Raw genomic sequence first — 18,236 nt, 5'->3', positions numbered from 1 at the left:
ATGGATACATTGTAAGTATAAATTTATGACATTTCACTTAGTAGCCTTCTTGATTATTAGCTCAACTGTCATTTGTGCTCAAGTAACCTCATGTTCATTATTTTACCTAATAATGACTCTTAAGTGCAAGAACAGTAATGCTGAGAGTTTAGAAATGCCAAAAAGAAGTTGTAAATTACTTCCCATAAGTGAAAGTGTGAATGTTCTCAATAATAAAAGAAAAAAAAAGTATATGCTGAAAAAATTTCATTAATTAATTTAGGACAACCATGTGAAAATATTTTAAATCCCACTTTGAGATTAAAATAATGTAATTCATGTATCACTGTCCTCTTATATTCCAGCTTTTGAATTCATCAGTACTGTTTCTATTTTTGTTTGACACAGTATAAGCTTCTGAATTTCCCCCAAAAAGTCAACTCACAGAAAAGTTGTTGCCAACGATTCTGCAGAAGATTAAGGGTTCCTAAATGCTTTTTACTAACTTCAACTACAATATGTTGTGTCTAAATAAAGAACAATGCATTCGATCATTTTAAATACCACGTCCCCCACCCCCCGCCTTTGTTTATCCACAAGAAAATTATAAATAAGATGGGCTTGATGTTTTGCAAAGAAATAGCAGAGGTACTTGTAGAAATACTGCCACCTCGTGGTCAAGTGCTCTCATTTGTTTTACAAAGCACCGGAGTACAGCCCAGTTAGTCACTATGCTATTCTTCCAATTTGAAATCACAATTAGATAAAGAGGCCAAGGTCGTCTTATGTGACCTATTAAACTTCAGTTTGATAATTAGTACTTACATAAAAGTCATGCCATGAACTCATTTGGTTTACAAATTTAATTCCTCTTACTAATAAAATGTCAACCAATGTCACCTATGTGCAGTTAGTAGCAGTGCTTAAATTAAAAACATTTACTAGAAATCACCATTGTTTTGTATCCTAAAAGTCCAAGAAACCTATACATAAATGCTTGAGAATTACAGGGTTTTGTAGAGGCAATAAGATGATTATTTAATAACCTAGTAGTTCTCTTTCTGAGTTACTGAATCAATGCTTCTTACTCAGTAAAAGCAATAAGAACACAATTTGGCACAGATAATCCAAAATCACAATAACAAAAATAATTTTATTTGTTATTTTAATGTTGTGGTACATAGTGAAATGTGGCGAATACTCTGAATTTGCAAACTTCAAATAAACACATGGAAGAATTAGAAATTATCAGCCTTTCTCAAACAGTAATATTTCTTGCTCTCTACTGTTACCATTAAACAAAAGAGTATTTTGCATGAGTTTCAAATTTCTATCCTATGTTTTATGTTCAATGCCTTTCCCGAATTGGAAAGAAATGAGGTATTTTATTTAAACTTCACAATGGGCTATAGGATGCACAGAAAAATTAAACAGAACAAGGTACCCAGCTGTGGCAACCTCCAAACACATTTCACAGTATTGGAACTGCTCGTCTATTGACCATCAGTTTTCACTATATTAAACATGTTGGGTGCTACAACTGTATGTTTTTAACCTATCCTAGAACCTCAACAAAATTTTGACCGAATTTATGAATAAATGATATTAACTGAAAGTTGAATATAAAATTTAGATCTCTTTAATTAATAATAAAATCTGAATGGAGACTTGGAGACATAAAATACATGTTCAAATCTTTTCTTAGGGGAAGTGGCACATCCCTGTAATCCAGTGGCTTGGGGGTTGAAGCAGGAGGGTTACAAGTTCAAGGTCAGCCTCAGCAACTTAGTGAGACCCTATCTCAAAATTTAACAAATAAAATAAAATTTTTAAAAAGGCTAGTAATGTGGCTTAGTGGTAAAAGTTCCTCTAGGTTCAATCTCTAGTACCAAAAAAAAAAAAAAAAAGAAAAAAAAATCATAAATTACACAATTTTTGAACTCTACCTCAGGGGAGTTTCCCATCTGAATGAAAGGGCTAATACCTGACCTATGTATTTCATAGTAGCTGTAAAGGCAAAATGAGGTAATAAACATGAAAGTCCTTTGGAAATATTAAAAATGATACCTGCTGTTATTTTACTATATATACATGCAAGAAATATATGCGTGAAATTTTAAAAATCTTTTTAAGATGTAACGTGACAACTTATATTTAAAATATTTCCCCAAATTAAAGGTAGCTTACCTTAATATTTCTCTCTAGCCTACAAATATACGCAACCAAAAAAAAAAAAAAAAAATCCCTTCCTTCAAGATATAGCTCCCAGCTTTTTCTCTTCTCAAGCAAATACTGTCAAAGAGTGGACACCTATGCCTCCCCTTTCTCAATGTAACAATCAGACCCGGCCACCACTACCTGCAGAACAGCTTTAATACAGTCAATCCATTCATTTTTATTCTTGGCTTCTGCTTTATTTTATCCCTGAAGATTTCTTTTTTGAGTACCTCTCATAACTATGTTGGCCTCTTCAAAACAGTAATACCCTATTTATTTCCATGATTAATTTTTTCAACTGGTTCAGCTTCTTGTTCTTCAAATGCAGATGTTGGTTGAGGTTCCATCCTTGCACCTTCTTTTTGCTTACCCATTTTCTTCTTAGATGATCGACCTGCTCCAATAGACTAAGGCATCATCTCTGCTTAGCCAACTTCTAAATCCATGTGTTTGTCTCAAAGTACCTTCTAAGGTCAAGCTTTTATTTCTAGTTATGGGCCAAATGTTTCCATCTGCATTGTCTTCATTCTGTCTGAAGTGAAACTATCTTTCTCCCTTATTCAAAACCTCTTCCCTTCCTTGGTTATCACTCGTGGTAGTTAGTTGAGCAGAAATTCTAGACTTCTCCACTCTTCCACCCTTCTCATTTCCATGATTAACAGAATCTACTGATTTCAACTCTGAAGTGTCTAATGCATCTACTCTCTTCTCCATTTTAATTTCTACTGTTTTCATTGGGGCTTAATTATTTCTTTTTGGAACTATTTTCTCTCCCTCTTATCTAATCTCTGGTTTTGATGTCAAAATTTGAATTCATCCTGTGAATGGATACCAAGGAAATTAAAACATTCCTCTACTTCTGATGCTCATACACACTGTCTGGAAAACAGACTCTTAACTCTTTGACATGGCATTTGTGACTATACTAATAATCTATTTCCAACCTGCTTTTCCAGTCCTAACTTATCTGCCCACACTGTTCTCTCTCTAGAGTATGTTATAAAGTATCAATTTCATGCCCTGGATCATGGTGTTCTCTCTACCTGTTATGGTTGTTCTTCAATTCAAAAAACTATGTCTTTTGGATCTATATAATGTCATTTTCTCTGTAATACCTTCTGTATCTTGCTTTCTACTATACCCTTCTACAGTTATTAAAAGTAAATTTTGATTCAAAGGGAAAAGTCTTACTCATTTTGTTTCACTTACAGGTTGCACAATACCTGACAAAGACGGTATACACTAAATACTAAACAGAGCAGACCTATTCCTCATTTAAATAAATAGGCTATACTAAGAATCACTCTCATCTGTAAAACATCACACTGATTTTTTTTGTCAGTTATCATTAGAATTTTTTTTCTTTTATGTACTGAGGATTGAACCCAGAGGAGCTTTACCACTGAACTACATCTCCAGCCCTTTTTGGTTTTTATTTTGAGACAGGGTCTCACTGAGTTGCTTAGGGCCTAAATTAGTTGCTGAGGCTGACTCTGAACTTGTGATCCTCCTGCTTCAGCCTCCTGAGTCACTGAAATTATTATTAGAGTTAAATAAAAATCATTTGGTTTTGGTAATAATAGGGAAAATGTACCCTAAAAATGAATTATCCATTATAATCCTCTTGGTTTTATGTAAATCAAATAGCTAAATTTCTCACTTGCAGTCAGTTTGGAAAGAGGCAGGAAAGTTATTCAAAAATCCAGTCAAGTATCTGCAAAATACACAGAAATAAAATATAAGATCTTTACTAGCACTATTAGAATACCAAGGTAAGAATCATAATGTCTATTACTTTTTTGTATAGTACAGAGTTAAAGTCATTGTGAAGTATAAAAATAATATTAATTCAGTGAAAACTAGCCTTAGGGAAAATTACATATATGCTAAAGAGGTAGTGTTAAATCAAAATCATGAAATATTTTTTAATTATTTAAAAAATCTACTAAATAGTATTTTAATGAAATTATCTTCTATGACTGTGTGTGAGGTGTCAGCAAACTATATCCTGTGGGCAAAATGTGCCCCCTTACCTGTTTTTTGTTTTAAAAAAAAAAAAAAATTTAACTGGCACACAGACACACTCACTTCTGTTGTCAGTGTCTGTTTTGCTCCACAGTGGCACAGATGAGTGGTTAAGACAGAGACTGAATGTCACACAAAGCACAAAATATTTACTATCTGCCTCTTTAAAGAAAAATCTGGTCAATTCTACCACAGACAGCAGTTGGAAATCTAGCTGAAAACTAACCTGATTTGTATAACTGTGGATTTCTTTTTATTCTAGAATTTAGAATCTTTATGCAAAGATGTCATTGTAAAACATTTTTTAAACGGTATAAAGATGATATGATAGAAATGTACAGATGTCAAGTACATAGTAAACATAAAGAACTTACATACAGGATTTTTTAAAGACTAAATCACTTTATTTTAATACTTTAAACATAAGGCTGCCTGATTATTCATTAACTAGGAAAAGGAATGGCTTCTTTTTGTAATAGAGTATGTTTCTACTACTATGGTCTCAATGAAAAAGTAGAAATAATTCTTTTTATAGGAATAAAGGAGTAGAATTAAGTATGATTCATTATTTTTTAAATAAGGGGAGGAAAAGGCTGAAAGAGGAAGAAGAGAGGACAAGAAAGGAGGAGGGAGGGAGCCAGTCACAGAAAGAGATCAGAGAGAAGAGAGACTGCAGAGAGGAGGGAGAACCCAGTACCTTATTCTCTAATTGATATGAAGCCAATCTGTGTACCAAAATTAAGGCCATCTCGGACATGGGAGAAAAACTTGTCAGGATGGCAAGATGTACAGAGGTTGAGATCCTGGTTCAGGTCTTGAATATTATGTGGAAGAATTCCTCCTTGTTCTAGAAGAATCCTTAGGATAAAGATTTTTAAAAGATAGCAAGCATTTATTTTACCAAATGTCAAAGAAATAAGAAAACAGTATGTATATTGATCTAAAAGAAGTCTAAGAAAGATCTGCTTGGAATAATGATAATTGTTATTTTTTTTTATTGTAAATAAATGGGATACATGTTATTTCTCTGTACATGGCATAAAGGCATACCATTTGTGTAATCATAAATTTACATAGGGTAATGTTGTTGATAATTGTTATTTATGTACACAACATGGACTAGCCAAGAAATGGTAGATTTTTATCACTTAAGTTTATAAATGAACTATACAAACTTTCATTCTGTCCTTTAGACATGATCTAGTTACAGAATTTTATAATCAAAAGCAAGGGCTTATTTAAGAAGAAACTTCTCAAACTACAAGAGTATTTTTAACCAAGTTTCATTTGGTTTAGACAGAGTTTGCTCTTTAGTCATCTAACCCTCCTGTCTTCTTTCCTCTTTATTAACCATATTTTTCATAAAAACTTGTTTCTCCATACAACTTTATGACATGAACTATGAATGAAAATTAGTGATACTTTTTCAACAAGTCACATTTAAGAATCAATTTCAATCTTTTATACTTATGTGTTAAATGAGGCAGAATCTGGGTAAGGTTTTGCTGACTGGAAGAGAAACACAATTCAGATCAGCTATCAATTTTCCTCTGTAGAAATGACAAATATTTTTCAATAGATATTAAAAGAAAAATTTCCTGAATTCAAAATGCATGGAACCACAAAAAAATTGGAAGTGGCTATGTATTTACCTAATATTTTTCTAAGAAATATATCCTTCCAATTAATTAGAAAATATGAACAATTTAAAAATATTAGCTTCCTAAATGTTTTTATATTCTGGAGAATTTACCTGAGGAATGACCATAAAGTAAAGTAAATGCCAGTTTTTCTATATGAAGTTTAAGTAGAAGTTTGGTCTTTTTCAAGGCCAACTGTTTCTTCCTTCACTTTTAAATCAATGAGAGATACCATACAAAAAAATTTATGTTATTTGAACCTGCTGAGAATAGACTTTATATTTAAAATGAGTTTTTGGGTAGTTATGTTGCAGTTACTTAAATATCTGCCACCTGACTTCTTGGAGTTAGCATTGTTCTCTAAAAATACTTTCATTTCGGGAGCAATAAACAATAATCAAACTTGCAATTCCACAGTGAAATCAAACATACCTGGTGGCTTTACGGATGTCAATATAGGGATTTGGTGAGTTAAAAAGTCGTACGCAGGTAGGATGAAGATTATAAAATGCGTTTGCTGATTCCCTGGGAAGAGTAAAACAGCAAGGTCCTACTGAAGGTCCCAGTACAACAATAATGTCTTCCAAGCTACAGCCATATTCTGCTATCATAGCATTCACAGTAGCCATAGCGACACCTAATAAAGTACCTTTCCAGCCTGGTAAATAGAAAGAAAAAGAGATAAGGAAGATTAAAATATAAAATTTCAACTAAATTTATGTCTAAGTTAAAACTGAATAGATTCAGTTTGTGAATCACAAATTATTACATTATAGTACTTTTTTAAAAATGAGATGTACTATTACAAAATATAAGACAGAATAGATATTTAATGGAGTCACTGTCCTCTTCCTTTAAAAACTGTTCTATATGCTTAGTTTCCACCGGGTTATATACCATCTTAGCCTTCTCTCTTTTTAAAATGTTAATTATGTTAAGAAACATATAAAATGTACCATTTTAAGTGTATAATTCAGTAGTATTAAGTGAATTTATACTGTTGTACAACCAATCTCCAGAACTTTTTCATTCTGTAAATCTGAATTTCTATATCCATTAAATAACTAATTCTCCCTTCCCTCAGTCCCTGGTATCACAATTTTTGTTTGCTTCTACAAATTTTATTACTCTAGATACTCATATAAGTGAAATCACATAGTATTTATCTTTTTGTGACTGGCTTATTTTATTTAGCATAGATCTCAAGGGTCATCCACGATGTAGTATATATGTCAAATTTTCCTACCTTTTTAAGAACGAATATTTTTTCCACTGAAGTATACCACAATTTTCTTATTCATTCACCTGTCATTGGATGTTTAGGTTCCTTCCACCTCTTAGCTATTGTGAGAAATGCTGCTATAAACATGGGGGGGATATCTCTTCGAGACTTTGCTTTCAATTCTTTTAGATGTATGTCCAGAAATAAAGTTGATAAATCAAATGGCAATTTTATTTTTAAATTTTTGAGGAATTGCCATACTGTTTTCCATAGCAACTATACCATTTTACATTCCCAGCAACAGTATAACTAGGTTAAATTTCTCTGATCTTTAACACTTATTATTTTCTGAGGGCTTTTAGGTTTGTTTGTGTTTTGTTATTTTAATATCAGCCATCCTGATGGATATGAGATAAGATCGTGTTTTTTTATTTGCACTTCCCTAAGTTATGGTAAATATCTCCATATGTTTGTTGGCTACTTGCATATCATTTTTGGAAAAATATCTATTCCTTTGTCTATTTTTTAATCTAGTTGTGTTTTGTTGTTATTGTTGTTGAGTAGTAGGAGTTCTTTATTCTGAATAATAACACCTTATCAGATATACAATGTACAAGTATTTTCTTCCATTCTGTATTTTTATGAATTGTCTTCTGATGCACATTTTAATTTAAATAGTATGATTTATCTATTTTTACATGTTATTTGTACCTTGAATATTTAAGAAACCATTGCTCAATTCAGTCATGAAAATTTAAGTTTATTCCTAAGAGTTTTATAGTTTAATTCTTACGTTTAGGTCCTTTATTCACTTTGACTTATTTTTGAATATGATGTAAGATAAGAGTTTAACATTCTTTTGCATATGTATATATATCCAATTTTCCTAGCACCATTTGTTGAAGTGACTGTCCTTTCCCCACTGGATGATCTTGGCACCTTTGTTGAAAAACATGTGACTGTATTTAAGGATTTATTTGGGGGCTCTGTACTCTATTTCACTGGTTTATAGGTATGTCTTTATATTAGTAGCACACTGTTGTCATTACCATAACTCTCCAATAAGTTTTTAAATTGAGAAGTATGAGTCATTCAACATTGTTCCTTTTTTTTTTTTTTTTTCCCCTGAGATTGTTGTAATTATCCAGAGCCCCTTGATATTCCAAGCAAATTTTAGGATGGATTTATTTAGATAAAAGTGCTTTTGGGATTTTGTAGAGATTGTATTAAATCTGTAGATCACTTTGGGTCATACTGACAAAAATATTAAGTCCTCCAATCCATAAACATGGGCTTCTTCTTTAATTTCTTTCAGCACTATTTTGTACTTTTCATCTCTACCACATTTTCTGCACTGAAAATAAGTCTCTTTCAATTAACTTCTCCTTTTACACACTTCCCAGTTTTACTTTTCTTCCTCCGTTGGATCCTGTGGATTCTAAGTTTAAACCATTTCCTTCACTCCTGCTCCCATCTACTTTCTGAAGACAAAAATCTAAGAATATTGCTTTTTTCCTTTATTCCCTATATGGGGAGTTCAATTCAGCTGATTTAGCTGGTCAATAAGGCGTTCCCTTACTCCTTCCTTCAGCACTCCATATATATATGCATATGTATATCTAAAGCTAAGCACTCAGGTGAAGTGATCACTCTTTCCAGATAAAGGAAGATAATAAAGGAAGAAATATTTAGATGATAGAATCAAGTTCTGCTGGTAACCCACTGGACATGTGGTCATGGGAAGAACAGAATGAAATATCAGATTCTGTAAGTGTATGAATGTGATATCAGTAATCAAAATAGGAGACCTATGTGGTAGAGAAAGCTTTAGGAAAAACATGTTACATTGTTAACATGATGATTTTGAGCTACCTCTGAAAATGCAGGCAGTGATTTCAGAAGAAAGCAACTACATAAAAGCATTTTGAGCTAAAAAGAGATATTGTCAAGGCTTTTATACAGACAAGAGCATCTCTCTGCCTTGGAGGCCTTCTTTAATTATTTACATACCTGTAATTTATTCACCCCCTCTCTATTTGTTTCTTTCCTAAAGGACACGCATATGCAAATATAATACATCTGAATAAAGAATTTTTATTAAATTAATCATATAGGATTTTTACTTTCTGCTATCTGATAAAAAATAAGTATGTAACACATCTAATTGTATACTATTTCAAGGTTAATTTAATAATATCCTGAAAGTTTACTTTTATAACTTCATTTTGACAGCTTAATATCAGATATCTTTTTTTATTGACAAATATTTTATGTTTATTGTGTGCAACATGGTGTATTGAAATATGTATACATCATGGAATCACTAAATCAAGCTAATTAACATATGCATTATCTCACATACTATTCAAAACAAACAAAATACATTGATAGTCCCATGGTGTACAACAAAGGAAACTTAAAGTCTTAAATGGATAATAGAAAGGATAAAAGACCAAAAGTCAATGAGAGTAGTAGCAAATTAAAAAGTTATAAAGGAACAACAGAATAAACCCAGAAATAGTGCAAGTGTAGAAATTATAGAGACTAGAGTAGAAACCAATGGGGGGGGGGGAACAAAGATAAAAAAAGAAGATCAACAAAGCCAAAACATGTTTCAACACTATATAGAGAATAATAATGGGACATAACCCAAGGAGGATTAGTGGTTATAAAGAATTTAGAGAAAATTTTCATGACACTAAATTTTAAAAAATTTAAAAATGAACAGATGTCTAGAAAAAAAGTAATTTATCAAAGCAAATCAACCCCTGCATAGTCCTTTAAACATATGGAATTAGTCATTTCAAATGGGATTTTGGTAAAGGAAAAAAAAAAAGGTCCAGAAAATTTTTAACACAATCTCTGATATTCAGTGCGAACTCTATTATATAACTGAACAACGTGAACATTTATTTATTGTATGAAACTTGTTATATTATTAATTTCAGAAGATTGTTGTAACTATTAGTATTAATCAGCAAAAAATTTTGTGAATTCTTACATTAAATATTTAGCCAATGTAAAGTAACTGAATTTTCCAGCAATCTGTGTATGGTGTTGCAGATGTCAGTAAGCAGAGTTCACTAAGTTTGCCTTGATTTTTCTACTTAATCTTTTTTTTTTTTGAGGTTCAATTTATTCTTTTATTCTTTTTTTTATTTTTACAGAATGCATTTTGATTCATTGTACACAAATGAGGCACAACTTTTCATTTCTATGGTTGTACACAATGTAGATTCACACCATTCGTGTAACCATACACGTACATAGGATAATAATGTCTGTCTCATTCCATGACCTTTCCTTCTCCCACCCACCCCATTTTCCTCTACACAATTCAAAGTTCCTCCATTCTTCTCTTACCCAATATTAGCTGTCTTAAAACCAAACATTTCAAATAATTAGAAGTAAATAATATCTCCTTTTCAAAACCAGGAACTGAGATTCAAAAACTAACTTTGACAATGTCATATTGTAAACCTGACTTCTCAACCAATTTCATTAATTTAACTAGATCAAAAGAAAAATATGACACTTTCTTCTTTATCTATGATTTAAATATCAAAGTAGTCACAGATTTACAAGTAAAAGGAATTCAAAAGATCACTCCTCGTTTCACATAGAATCACAACCACTAGATAATCTAAATATTATCTAAAAATACTTTCAGAAAACAAAATTGTTACCTTAGTATAGCATCTAAAAGTACATATTTGCTCTTCAGCAAACAGTTCAGTTAAATACATTCAATCATTTAAACTAAATGCAGTTTTCCAAATACATCTTGCTTTTCTTAACTCTCTTTACATGTGCTGCTGCATCTGTGTGAACTCTCTTTCTATAACATGCCTGACACATTCCTATTCCCTGGTGCTTGGATATAAAAAGCCCCCAACCAGAGGCAGCACCATGTCCATAGGCAGTGCTTTGACAAGTATGGAGGGTTGTTTGATTATTGCAATGACTAGGCTACTGGCCTTAAGAATTTCAAGGGCCAATGATACACTCAAGGGCACAATAGGATTAGCTTGCCCCAAAATGTTAATAACATCCTTGCTTGAAATACTGACACTTAGCCAAAATATAAAAATTGCTCAGAAATCTACCTGGGTACCACCTCCTTTGGGAATTCTATTCTGATTCATATAATTTGACTTATATACTCCCTTTATCTGCTCCTATAATAAGAGTATGCAGGCCCCACCTCCATCATTGTACTTATCACAAAGTAATATAATGAACTGTCATGCCTACTAGAAAAAAAATATTTTTATCCCATATTAAAAATTTAGGAAAATCCTAAATGCTTAATTAAGTATACTTACCAGAGTGAGCAACCCCACATGCTTTTTTGACAGGATCTGCAAAAACTAGAGGTATGCAGTCAGCACCAAGAGCTGCGACTGTGACTCCTCTCTCGTTTGTGGTTATTCCATCATAAGATTCTGGCTCCTTCTTTCCCATAATCCAGACTTCATTGGCATGATCAGTCTAATACCAAAGATACATGACAAAGAAGTCTTGAAAATGGGGTTTCTCATAACATAAGCTTTTCTGAAAGTACTTATTTCAGCACAAAATTATATAACCAGTATAAGGTTACTAGTATTCAGTAAGTCTACCACTTCAATATAAAATACTAAATGCAGTATCTCTGCATGTTTTATTCAAAGGAAAAGTGGGTTTTAACACTTAAGAATTCAATAAAGTTCACTGTGAACATCATATTAGAAATTAGTACTACTTTTCCAAAAAGTAGAAATTTAATGTTTTAATAAATAATTTAAATAAATTATCAAATTAATGTCATATTTACTTTTCCTAGACCCAAATAAAGCTAGAAATTTGTAAGAAACAAAACATTAGTTCCTTAATTATGATGCTAGTGTTTAGAAAATAATGGCCTTTTTTTCCTACCATTCAGGAATCTTTCTTCTATATCAAAAAGGGCAGTGTTACTATACTAAGAAAACCATGCTTTTAGTATTAATATATATATATGTATATATATGTGTGTGTGTGTGTACATATATATTTAGACTACATATCATGAGATTTATATAAATATGAAATTTATATAAATGTATATATTTATGAGATTTATATATCTCATAAAATTGATCTGTAGGCTATAACATATAAATCTAAGAAAAATAACTACTAAAAATGTAGATAAAACACCAGACGCAAAAGTGAAATAGCTTAATTAAAATCCATGTAGTTACTGGTACAGCCAAAAATATACTTTATCTATGGTCTAAAAATTCAGCCCAAAATACAAATCAAAAATTTACCTTTATTCGATAAAATTTCTCCACATTAAATCCAGCAGTATTTGCCAACCTACGTAGATTTTCTTGAACAACTACCTTGGGATCTCTTCTTTTGGAACTACTGAAGAGATTGAATGAGCTAAGAGTTGGTATATAAGATATCCCACCTGTTCTTGTAGTAAATCCATGTGTGAAAATATCTGTTAAAGATAAGTAATGAAGAATCAAAAGATGCTGTCCAAGAGACTACAAAGCCCTACAAAAGCCAGTCTCTCCAGCAAACCTTCCCTGATTACTTCAACCAGCTCTTATTTCTTTGGCTTCTAATTCTGACAGCACTTTGTACCTCCATATGTTCTTATTACATACTTCCATATGCTCTTATTGCTCTTCAAAAAGTACCTGTTGTCTCATCTGTCTTTTTTGTACCAATAGCATATAGCTCACAGTAAATACTGTCTAACCAAGAAAGAAGATAGACTATTTTAAATTTCACTATTTTGTGAAAGTTTCAATGAGTTGATGTTTCAGAATTTCTAAATAAAACTTTTTCAGTGTTACAAATCTCACTGTAAAGAAAGGCTGGGAAATTTGCTTAAAGTCAAATTTGTTTATTTAGGATGGCTGTCAAGGAGTCTTCCCTTGTCACCCCTGACCCTCAAGACCATCCATAACACATTGCAAAAGATGCTAATGAACAATAAGAAAATGAAAGAAAAGGTGGGGCAAGGTGAGCAACCTCTGAAGAAAGAATGGGTTATTATGTATACAGAAAAACAACAGATACTGTTGAATATACCTGGAATCAAAGGAGATGTGATAATAGTTAATTCTCCTTTCAGGGTTGGCAGACTTCTCAAATATGTTTCTATTTCTCTCTGGATTTCTTCTAGTTTATGAGTTGTGATTGTGTTTATCTCAGTGGATTGTTTCAAAAGGTCATCCCTCAAAGTCACCTGTAAATCTTCAAACTCAAAATTGTAAACCTCAGTGAAGAGCTGATCAATAAAAGCCTTCATTAAGGTTTTCCTGTGTGCAGGTACAATTACCTTAATGCTGCTCAGATTTTTTTCATCTATTTTTTGTTTAATGGTATACAAAGAGGCAGCCATGCTGGGATTACTAACAGTCTCAAATTCTCTCAAGAGAGGTAATAATCCATTACTTGTTTCCAGTTCACAATTATCATGTTCACCATCCCTTTCACAGCTGATGTTACTGTAACCCATTATGCAAAGGAACTTGGGCTTGGCAGCATGGTGGTATTGGATGGCATTCAATGTCTTCAATAGTGTCTGATAGCAGTTTTTCTGACAGTTCAATTTCAAACCAAAGAGATCAATCAAAACTGCATCTGCCATCTTTCAATAAAATACAAAGTTTTTCAAAGAAGAGTTCTGTGCCAAATAAATTACCTGAAAAGAAAAAGTAGAGCAAGTAAGAATACAAAATTATATCATTTTCTTACAGTTACAACAGAAATTTATGGTGAATAAAAAAAGAATTGCATTGACCTAAAAAAGAAACCAAAATAGTACATCTATACCCCTTCCAGAAAAGATAGTCCACTATTAATCATAACAGAAACATGACAAAGTCATCTTTTAATTATTTTTGTGAACATGTGGGTACATCTTTCCAGAATAATTCATTTGCTTTATTTTCTTTATATAACAAATTTAAGTAGGAAATTACTTGTTGACTTAAAGTTCTGCTTTTTAAATTACAGGGTGCCAATCTATGTGCTCTATCATTAGTCCTGCATAATTGTTAAATTAGGTCATGTTCCCCTCATATGAAATACAGAGGCTTTAAGTTCAAAAGGTTAACCTGAAAATTCAATTTTTGTGGTGATGAAAGCTGAGAGACTAACCGGTTTCCTCTCAGTACACACACTCCTGGCAATGATCACAAAAGCGGCTGCGATCGGATCCAAGGCTCTTCCTACCTACCTGGTTATTGACTGGCGCCGAATTTCTCACCTTCAGCCCACCCGGGTTAAGAATTTCTCATTGGTGACCTCTGGGTGACCCCTCTGCCCCGACCCTATTCTCCCGCCGCCCCTCGTCCTCTCCGCTCCCGCCGAGGTTCATTTCGCCATGTGTGAGAGGGCGGATGCCCACCTCGCGCGTCTGTCACCTCGCGGTTACCGTCCGCCGTCTGACGCTCGGCTCAGAGGCGCGGACTGCAGCTCTGCACCCGCCCGGCTGCTTCACGGACCGCTCCCCGCCCATTTGGGACTTGGGGACCTGCGGACAGAAGCACACCACGCGCGGATCCCCCTCCTCGCGCCTCACCCTCGGCTGCTCGGCCTGTCTGCGGGCAGCGCGGCCACGATCCGCAGCCTCCCGCCCGCAAGAAACCGGGAAGCCACGAGCCCCACCCACCTTTGCCACTCACCGCGGCCGCGCGTCCCAGCGGCCTCCGCGCCTGCTCCGGGTGGAAACCCGACGGCTGGGGCTCGGGGGCCGGGGATTCCCGGGACCTGTCGGCGCCGCGCTCCGGCCGCCGCTCAGCAGTTCCGGGTCAGGGCGGCTGCCGAGGCCGGAGGCGCAGGCCGTAGCCGCGAAGGACCCTCTGGCCGACCCAGGCGGGTCAGCGGGCCTGAGGCGGGCAGGCCGGGTCCGGAATGGGGGCGGCGGGAGCCGTGAGGGCGGGATGTGGGAACCGTGGGTCCTGTGAGGGCCGGGTGGGCGGGAATGGCGGCCGCCTGGTCTGGAGCGCGGGCCGGGCGGGAAGGAGCCGGGACTGAAGCCAAGTCCTCAGAATGGACTGGAAGTCCCAGCAGCTGGCGCTTCCCGACGATCCGCTGACCCAGCAGTGTGGTCAGGACACTAGGTTTAATCAGCCCAGGCCTGAGCCTGTCACGTTAGCCCTTAGCAACTCCCAGGGTTCAAGGAATGGGCCTCTGGGGGCAGATGTTTTTTAGTGTAGTTTTTCTTTGCCTTTTTGCTGATTCTGCTTTTCTTGTGAAAAGCAGCTCCTTAGGTTTATTTACAACATAGATGCCCCTTTTGCTCCCCTCTTTTTGTCCTTTTTAAAAAATACGTGCCTCTAATTGGACAGGAAAGCACCAAGTGTTACAATCGTGTTAAAGGTACAATTAAGCATCCGTTACCTATCTTCCAGGAGTATAATCTTAAAAATATTGAGCAGCTAATGTATGGAAGGTGTGTGCTATGGTAAAGGGGGAAAAATTCAATCTCCACAGAATAAGAGATAAATGCTCTCTGTAGAACTGCTATGATGGAAGAAGAGGTCCCTTTATTGTTGCTCATGTTAAGTGCTGAAGAAGCTTTGCCTCAATGACCCAGAATCTCCATGTATGGGAGTTTAGAAGAGCTCTTGGATGTGGGCATCTGTTTCTTCTTGACCAGAGACTGGACACACCAGCCCAGAATAGGAACCCATTCTCCATTATCCCTGACAACTGTATTTGTCAAATTTATATTTTCTTTGGATGTTTGTTAAGAACCCTGAGTGACAAGTGGTAAACCTAATTAGAAGATACCCTCTACCTTGAGTTTGTTTTGTGTTAACTATTACCTCGAGCAAAATACAGGTCTTTTAGTTATTAAAGCAAGTTTAATATATTTAATCCTGCTTTTACAGTCAGTGTTGAGAATTCAGATTCTTTCATGCAACAGAAGTGGCAGTAAAAAACAAAAAGAAAATATTTCAAAAATAGTTGTTAGGGAAGAGAATTTGTTATATTGTGTTTACAACCATTCCTTTTTCACCATCTGGTACTTACTTCATCTGTCATCTCATTCTTACTCATCTTACCCCAGTGGTTTTCAGTCCTGGCTACGCATCAGAATTAAAGTGGAACTTTTATTAAAAAATAATAATGCAGGGAACTACACCCCAGATATACATTAAATCAAAATCTCCTAGAATCAGGCCTAGCATGTTTTGTTTTTCTTTTTTGTTTTTATCTTTATAGATGATTCAGATGTATAATTAGGTTTGAAAAAATAACTGCCTTCTTCCCATGCCATTCAAATAAAGGCTGTTCTTTGAATTTCATCTTTATATTTGCTATTTGTTCTACTTAGAACACCCTTCTTTTTGTATGCCTGTTTAACTGCTCTTTATTCAAGTCTTCAGGCTCAAACATAGCCTTCCTTGAATCCCATTCCAGAAGCAGAATAATTTCTTTAGCATTTTGTTCACATACAAGAAGCCCTGTCATAGATGCAGTCCAGATCCATATACAGACAATAAATTGAAAAAGTTGGTCAAACATTGAATTGTATACTTTATAAGGATGAACTTTGTGTCATATAAATTATATCTAAGCGAAGCTTTAAAAAAAAAATATATATATATATATATATATTGTTTGTAGGTAGACACAATACCTTTATTTTACTTTTATGGGATGCTGAGGATTGAACCCAGAGCCTCACGCATGCTGGGCAAGCAGCTCTACCACTGAGCCACAACTCCAGCCCCATACGTGAAACTTTTTTAAAAGAGAAAACAGTTAAAACAAAATCATGAAAGAATGTAACATAATAACCTTTTGTTTTAACCTAAAACAACTGTATGCTCATTTGCCAATCTATTGAGAAAGTCCAGGGCCTTTTCTTTGCACATGGTCTTCTGATGGGAGTTCTGCATTTTATCTCTTGCATAAACCATACAGCTAAACCACTAGTAAGATTTCCCAAGATTTTGTTCCTTTAAGAGGAAAATAATTTTAAAACCCTTGTGAAGCAACCTGATTGCAATTTATAATCTTTTCTAGTTATCTCACCCAGTTTTATTGGCTCTTTCCGAAATATTAAACATAGGTTTTAAAGAAATAACAAACTTTATTTCTATGCTATTTTATCTATTTACATAATATTAAGTTATAAAAGCACAATATCAAGTACAAGTAGCATAAACAGATTTGGAACAAATACAAGTAACTCATAGAACTGTACATCTGGTAGTGCAGAAACAGACTCATTAGAGAGTACTTTCTTAGCCATGAGTATTTAGCATGATACGGGAATTAATCACTTATGATTTATAAAAGAAATGGGGTTAATTGGTTAGAGGTCAAATGTAGTTAGGATAGGAGAGCATCTACTGTGTCTCTCCATTTTAATTATTTGACTATAAATCTTTCTTCCTCATAGAAAGTTAGAACATTTATTCTGAAGGCAGAGATTGGACCTTGTCTTTTAAGGGGAACTACTGGGGAAATCCCCAGGCATTCTTACCCAAACATGTAAATCTTATGAGAACAAGTGGAATTTTTAAAAATTGTTAACAGTTGTTTTTAAGTCCTTTACACTACACTTTATGGATCTTTAATGAAAAGGTCATGTAACAGATAAAATTTTCCTCGTTAAAAGCTTGTACTAGTTTCCTGGGGCTGCCATAATAAATTTCCACGGAGTGGATGGTTTAAAATAACAAAAACTTGTTCTTTCACAGTTATGAAGGCCAGATTATAAAATTGAGGTATTGACAGGACTTTGTATCCTTTGAGGTTTCCTTGTCTCTTCCAGTTTTTGATGGCTCCAGACATGCCTGACCCGGTGACTACATATTTGGGGGTCCATGCCTCCATCTTCCTGTGGTCTTTCTGTGTGTCTGAGTCTCAAGTGTCTCTCTACATTTCTCTTATAAGGACAGTTTGAAAATAAATGAATATCAACCAAATGAGAACAAGCAAAGGCTATTTGTTCAGAGGTTGCAAGGAAATCTGCTACTATCTGCATTTTGGAGTGGGTATGACTTGTTTAGAGGTGTAGACATGGGGAATCTATAGGCAGGCTAATTAGAAGTGAGGCATCCCATGTGATTGATCATGGGTATATATTTGCCATTTTCTGGTTGGTCCTAAGTTGGAAGCAGCGATAAGAATTACGGAAAATATCA

The 18,236-nt window shown here is 34.6% G+C and overlaps 2 protein-coding genes across 8 annotated transcripts in view; one reads left to right on the top strand and one right to left on the bottom strand.

Annotated features, from left to right (window-relative positions):
- Window positions 1-1,112: 1,112 nt before the first annotated feature.
- On the bottom strand, window positions 1,113-16,660 carry LACC1 (laccase domain containing 1). Of its 6 annotated transcripts, none has more exons than XM_079138976.1 (7): window positions 14,757-16,660; window positions 13,156-13,771; window positions 12,378-12,556; window positions 11,409-11,574; window positions 6,294-6,519; window positions 4,919-5,079; window positions 1,113-3,910 (listed from the first exon to the last, which is right to left on the bottom strand). In XM_079138976.1, the coding sequence occupies exons 2-6, from the start codon at window positions 13,715-13,717 to the stop codon at window positions 4,920-4,922; spliced, it is 1,293 nt and encodes a 430-aa protein (XP_078995102.1). In that variant the 5' UTR covers window positions 13,718-13,771; window positions 14,757-16,660; the 3' UTR covers window positions 1,113-3,910; window position 4,919. The 6 variants fall into 6 exon arrangements, with proteins under 6 accessions (XP_078995102.1, XP_078995101.1, XP_078995103.1 ...); XM_079138975.1 differs by lacking the exon at window positions 14,757-16,660 and adding an exon at window positions 14,480-14,737; XM_079138977.1 differs by lacking the exon at window positions 14,757-16,660 and adding an exon at window positions 14,654-14,713.
- Window positions 14,826-18,236, top strand: part of CCDC122 (coiled-coil domain containing 122) — a 36,861-nt gene continuing 33,450 nt past the window's right edge. For both annotated transcript variants that reach the window (XM_079138982.1, XM_079138981.1), the window contains exon 1: window positions 14,826-14,950. The gene's annotated coding sequence lies outside the window, so the exon portion shown is untranslated. The remainder of the gene's footprint in view (window positions 14,951-18,236) is intronic.

The sequence above is a fragment of the Sciurus vulgaris genome (genome assembly GCF_902686455.1).
Source record: "Sciurus vulgaris genome assembly, chromosome: 4".
NCBI classification, from domain to species: Eukaryota; Metazoa; Chordata; class Mammalia; order Rodentia; family Sciuridae; genus Sciurus; species Sciurus vulgaris.
Note: the sequence above shows the minus strand (reverse complement) of the source record. Positions and strands in the feature narration are given on the sequence as shown.

Coding starts and splice junctions, on each gene's coding strand:
- LACC1 (XM_079138976.1), bottom strand. CDS start 13,717: ATGGCAGATGCAGTTTTGATTGATCTCTTTGGTTTGAAATTGAACTGT. Junction 11,575..12,377: donor AGAAATTTTATCGAATAAAG/GTAAATTTTTGA, acceptor CTTTGGTATTAG/ACTGATCATGCCAATGAAGT. Junction 5,080..6,293: donor GACATCCGTAAAGCCACCAG/GTATGTTTGATT, acceptor CTTTATCCTAAG/GATTCTTCTAGAACAAGGAG.